Raw genomic sequence first — 6,334 nt, 5'->3', positions numbered from 1 at the left:
GTTTTGGCTCGAACTTGTGGGTATGAGTTTAGTTTAACAAAAGTTTTGTACTAGCATTAACATACAAAAGTTGAAATGGAGATTAGGAAAAATTAGTTTAAAAAAAATAATGTGGGATTGGAGAAGTATTGAGATTTGAGTATATTGCTCCTGGTTTTGAGTTTACAGCTTCTTGAGAGACGTTCTTAAGCCATTTGTTAATATTATACTGTTTTTACTTTTTTGCTTGACAAGCGAAGTCCCTTGATATCCGGTTCCTGCTTTAACAAGTTTTGTCGAACTTATAAAGAAAACCGGTGAGCGCCTGCAGTAGTTAAGGGCGTTCTGTCCCACATCCCATGCACATGCTGCATTAAACTAGCTGTTTTTTTTAAATGTTTGTTTACCAGAGAGAAGTGGGAGACAATTTACCATTAGTCCTGTCATGGACCATTTATTAATGTTATTATTCGAGAATATTGTGATGGGTAGTTGCCTGTCTTATACATATAAGACAAAAAAAAAGAAAATGACAACCTTATAAGTGGTTGAAATATCAGGATGTTTACCACCATATTAACCTGTTTGGTTTCTCAATTTATCATAATATGCTACTTTCTTACATATCTTCAACAAAAGATGTTCCGTCATTCCAACCAAAAAAAAAAAAAAATGTTTTTGCTAATCACGACCTAATGATGTCGTGTAGATATATAGGAGTATAGCACAAACAATCACAGTGTGTAAATGAACATGTGCTGTTTTGCTGTCCAATACAGCAAAGCTCTAGTTGACTTCCAATAAACTAGAGTAAACCCGCTTATTCAATTAATGAATCACTTTTTTGAAAAAAATAATAATACATACATAAACGGTTTGATAACCTCTTTTACGTTACATAGCAAAGGCTAACTGATCATTTAAACGCTAATTAATCCTCGAGCAAATTAACTGTAGAAATGAAAACAAAACGGCTAACAAGAAACTTTGGCTTCATATTGTTACCAAATTAATTGACATTGGTTTCCAAAACTTACAAAAGATTTTCACGTCTGACTGAGAGTTTACTATCACAGCCTCACAGGAAAACTTCTCCATATATTCACATTTCCATTATTCAAAGAAACAGTCATCTCATTGTTATTATTGTTTTTTTTTTTTTTCAAAAAAAAAATGATACATAATAACTTTTTCCTTTTTCTGGGGTAAATACATATATATTTGCCTTGTAAAAGTGTAGGCGAATTCCACAGTGAAAATAATAACTAGTCCAGTTGTTTGATACCAAATTATCAAAACAGAGAACGCCAGTACATCATTCCTTTCCTTCCCCCCAAAACATCAATAAATTAACGTAATTGAATCTATTAAAGATAGCCACCAAATCAGAGCTGTATATTAATATCCAACCAAAAGAAACGTGGTTCAATTAATGGCAAGGACCAAAAGAAAAAAAAAAAAAAAAAAAGAGAGAGAGAGAGAGAAAAGAATCCACAGGGACTTGTACAAAATTACCAAAGCATGAGAAGCATTGTCTGCAATTGGACTCACTTCAGTTCCCAAAAGAAAAGTGGAAAAGAAAAGAACAAAAAGAAAATGAATATAATTGTGCGAAACAAGAATATAAAAATGAACTTTCTATAGTGAACAAAACAACACAACAGCCTTATTCAGCCAAGGAGAAGAATTATAAACTCAAGTAGAAATATAAAATGGCAATAATTCAGCACCGCTAGAGTCCTTATAAAATAATGATTATCAACCGAAAACAAAAGAAAAGAAAACCAGAAAGCCAATAATATTGCAATTGCCAGTACAAGAAAGAAATTTCAAAACAATAATAATTAAGCAATAGTTAAAATGAAAAAGAAAAAAAAAACAAATTCCTATGAATTAATGTAACACTAAAAAAAAAAAAAAAAGTTGCTTGTTCCACAGCCTAATCACCAGTATCAAGACTACTAAAAAACAAAAATCACCAGCATCAATCTCACAACCCATAATTAAAATGTTAAAAAAAGAAAAAAATTTACATTAACAATCCAACCTCTCCACCAAAGCCAAACAATCCCACCATGCAAAAAAACAAAACAAAAAATCCATAAAAAAACAACAGTCACCTGCTCCTCCTCCGATCGGCGGCGAACTGCGACAACGGAACAACCTCCTGCAACGGCGTGGACAACGGCGTCGGCAGCGGCGAGTTCCGGCAGACGGGGCAGGAGCCATTGAGCTTGAGCCACGCATCGAGGCAGCAGAGGTGGAAGCAGTGTCGGCACTCCGGCATCATCCTCAACATCTCCGAAGCCTTGTACTCGCAGAGGCAAATCGAGCATGTCGATTCCTTGATCCCCGCCCCGTCCCTCTCGTACGGGAACTTCGGGTAGGAATTGATGACGCTCTGGTGGAGCCCGACGACGGCGCCGTCGTCGAGGTCGCCGCGCCGGCCATCGGCGTCGTCGTCCTCGTCCTCGGCGACGAAGATTATCCTGGGGAGGATTATGCCGTCATGGTTGGGGTTAGGGTTAAGGTTGGAGGGAACCGAGGAAGAGGACGAGTGGTAGGAGGCGCGGGAGGCGCGGCAGCAGATGTAGGAGGCGAGGAGGAGGATGGAGAGGAGGACGAGGAAGCCAAGGGCGATGGCGATGGGGTAGCCGAGGCCTAGATTAGTGAAGTAATTTGCGGTGCCGGAGGATGAGGAGGGAGTTGCGGCAGAGGCAGCGGAGGAGGAGGAGGACATTGGGAGGAGAGAGAAAGGGGGAGAGGGGGTTTAGCCATTTGTTAATGCGGAAGGAAGAGAGAGAGAGAGAGACAAGAGAGAGAGATTTTTTTTTTTTTTTTTTTTTTTTGGGAGAGGGGAAGGTGGGTGGATACTCCAGCTGCTGCATTTAATACTGGGGTTTGGAATTAGAGAGAGTGCATTAAATTGGTGGGAAATTGGGATAGAGAGGGGGAGAAACTCTTTCTTTCTTCCTTCCACTTTAATTTCCAAAATCGCCCAAAAGAACAAGAAAATTTACGGAAAGATAACAATTATGAATTAACAAACATTGGGTGTTTAACTTGTTTTTACTGGGTTTCGAATTTTGGGCTGTTTCGTGAAGGACAGAGAAAAGAGTGTTGGGTTGTTGAAATGGGTAATTTGGGGCTTGCCCTGTGCTCTTTACAGTTTTCTAGTTTGTGAAAGCCGTCATTGAACTAGTGTACTACGAGTGTGTGGTTATAGTAATTTGGTTGGACAATCCAAACGCGGTAAAAAAACGAGTTATGCAAATTAAACGCTTTTAAGTGAAATCTTAGTGAATTTGTTACTCATTAACTGTGCTTTTGTGGTCATGATTTTCGCATTTGTCCAACCAGAGGCATGCATATTATTGTGGAGGAGCATCTCTATTTGATGTTGGGATCTACCATTTGTAAGTGATAGGTAAATAATTTTACAGGGATGAATACCAATTTTTTATTGTGGAAAATAAATTACGATTTATGATTGTCAACAAACATGAATAATAAATAAAAGCAGATACAAGCAAGAATAAAAGAGGTGAGTGTTTTTATTACTGGAGGTTTGATGCACCATCAATACTCTATAGCCATAAATTTTATTTATATGGCCATCGTTGAATGTTGAGTTCAAGAATGAGTTCGAGTTGCTCGCATAGGAGGAGGATTGGATGTGGTGTACATGTTGACATCTGTTGCAGGCATCAACATGTGTATGCCAACCGCTTTCTTCTGTATGGCCCCGCTCTCCTCGGTGTTTTAGTTCTTGAATACTTTTTTCTTATTATTTTTTTTTTTTTTGCTAGTAAGAGCAGTGATTCTTATTCCGATTAGACTGCATTTTTGTTTTTAATGTTCGGATATGTTTTTTGTTTGCTAGATTCTTTTTTTAGAGGTTTTTTTTTTTTTTTTGGGGGCTTTGTGCTACCACCTTTTTTTTTTTTTTTTTTTTTTTTTTTTAAACACCATTTGATCGCATATATCCATCAACTGCAGAGGATTAAAGAGCCATGTTAGTGTTCAGGTTTTTATCTGTATGTTATACCATATTTCACACTGAGTTAAGTCAACATTCCACATTGACAATGTCAAAGCTCACAGCTCTATTAAAGTCTTTTAGGCTCCATTCATTTCACCGATTTGAGTTTTGATACAATAAAAAATTTTCAGAAACAGTAAGTCACATCTTAACTCAAATTAAAAACTTAAATCAGTAAATTAAACGGGCCATTAATGCTCATTAAATAGCCTATGACAAAATAATATTGTTAGTCCTAAAGCACCTTCAAACTCCTTGAGCAATTCTCTAAAAGATTGTTAGTTCTCTACAACGGCTTGCAACCACTCGAGCTCGTAGCTTTACAAGCTCGCCATCAGGATTACAAGCTTATCACCAGGCGAGCTAGCAACCGTCTCTCCAAGACATTCGAATTGTTATACTTATACAAGATTTTTCATAAAGTCCAAGTTAGCATGTTGCTTTTACCTCGTTCGTTTCGCAGAGTCGAGTTTTCAATTTGAATTGAGATGTAATATTTTCTGAGAGCTTTTAACTGTAACAGAAAAAATTAAATGTGACATTTTTTGAGAACTTTTAACTGTAGAAACCTAAAACTGAAAACTCGAATCGGTAAAATGAAAGATGTCTTAGTGACCTCAAGACTCGAAACCTGAATTGAGCTCTAGCTCAGGTGTATGCCAGCTTGTAGACATGACCAATTCATGGACTTGACGAGCTCATAACTTAGTCTGGGTGCCGTTATAAGCACATGAAACCTGTTATACAAGGTTTTCCATAAATTTAGGCCCCGTTTATTTTACCAATTCGAGTTTTACTATAGTTAAAGCTCTCAGAAACAGTCACATTTAACTTTTTTACTACAGTAAAAAGCTCTCAGAAACAGTCACATTTAACTTTTTTACTACAGTAAAAAGCTCTCAGAAACAGTCACATCTAACCTTTTTGCTACAGTAAAAAGCTCTCACATAAAATCACATCTCAACTTGAATTAAAAACTCGAATCAGCAAACTAAACGGACCCTTAACTTAATTTTTCACGTTAGCGAGGTGGCAAGCTCGAAGCTCATCTTGAGCTCTAACTCAGGAAAACAACGAGACATTTGGCCTTGTTCATTTCGCTGATTTGAGTTTAGAATTCGAGTTTTGTTACAGTAAAAAGCTCTCAGAAACAGTCACATCTAACTTTGTTGCTATAGTAAAAAACTCTCACACAACATCACATCTCAACTCAAATTAAAAACTCAAATTAGCGAACCAAACGGGCCCATCGGTAATTCTCCACCCCTAGCTGAAATCCAATATTCCAGCTCAATACATTAACCCTCACAACTTAACCCGCAAGTACTTCAAGCTCATAGGTGTGTGAACTTGTGACCTGGCCAGCGAGCTTATAACATGACGAACTCACAACTTTACCCGGACCTAGCAAGCATGTAGGACCTTTTTCCACTCATATCCCCATTCTTTTGCCTTCCTCTCCAGGTCCGCATTTTCTGTTGGAATTCCACGTCTGTTAAGGAGAAACCTATTAGACTAACCGCCTCCGTCATCCGAATTGAATAGATAAACCTATTAGAATCATTCCCTTTTTACTAATTATTATTTATTTATTTTTAAGTGAACAAAATATATGTGTGTAAATAAATATGTATACAATGACAACAATGTGTAAACTTAATTTTGATCGTTTATCATCATTTGTTTTAACTTTTCAATGTCATTTTCATACTCTTTTTTTTTTAACAATGTAATCACTTTTTTTGTAACTAATTATTATATTATTATATCTAATCTTATCATAAAATAAATAAACAAACATTCATGTAAAAACACGGATATCTTGCTAGTAAATACCAGTGTTGGACTTTCGGGTGGCGGGCATGCCCGATGCCTGAAAATTTTCAGGCACGGTGGGCAGGCCCGTTTTGCCGCCCGAAAATGATTTTCTTCGGGCACGGGCTCGGGTAGCCCGAAAATGGTAAGCCCCCCGACAGCCCGCCGCCGTGGAGAAGCCTTCCCCCGCCGTTCGCCGGATTTTTTTTGAATTTTCCGGCAAATGCCCGAATTTTGCCTGAATTACCCAAATTTTTTGTGACCGTTGCCTGAATTTCGACCCGTGCCCGAAAAATGCCTGATTTTTTTGACCGTTAGCCCGAAAAATGCATGAATTTTGAAAAAAAACAGTATTTTGCCCGAACCTGAACCCGAACCCGAATTTTTGCCCGAATTTTTGAACCAAACGGTCGGATTTTTATCCGTTGCCCGAACTGCCCGAAAAATTTGTAGCCGTTGGACCCGAATTTTTGGGGGAAAAATTTTTTTTCAACCCAA

The 6,334-nt window shown here is 37.7% G+C and overlaps 1 protein-coding gene across 1 annotated transcript; it reads right to left on the bottom strand.

Annotated features, from left to right (window-relative positions):
• Positions 1 to 1,891: 1,891 nt before the first annotated feature.
• LOC21405283 (RING-H2 finger protein ATL67) lies at positions 1,892 to 3,095 on the bottom strand. The gene has a single exon (XM_010094572.2). It carries the CDS (start codon positions 2,717 to 2,719, stop codon positions 2,096 to 2,098), a length of 624 nt encoding a protein of 207 aa, XP_010092874.1. The 5' UTR covers positions 2,720 to 3,095; the 3' UTR covers positions 1,892 to 2,095.
• Positions 3,096 to 6,334: the final 3,239 nt, after the last annotated feature.

The sequence above is a fragment of the Morus notabilis genome, unplaced genomic scaffold (assembly GCF_000414095.1).
Source record: "Morus notabilis unplaced genomic scaffold, ASM41409v2 Scaffold594, whole genome shotgun sequence".
NCBI lineage: Eukaryota > Viridiplantae > Streptophyta > Magnoliopsida > Rosales > Moraceae > Morus > Morus notabilis.
This window is presented reverse-complemented; position numbering and strand designations above follow the sequence as displayed.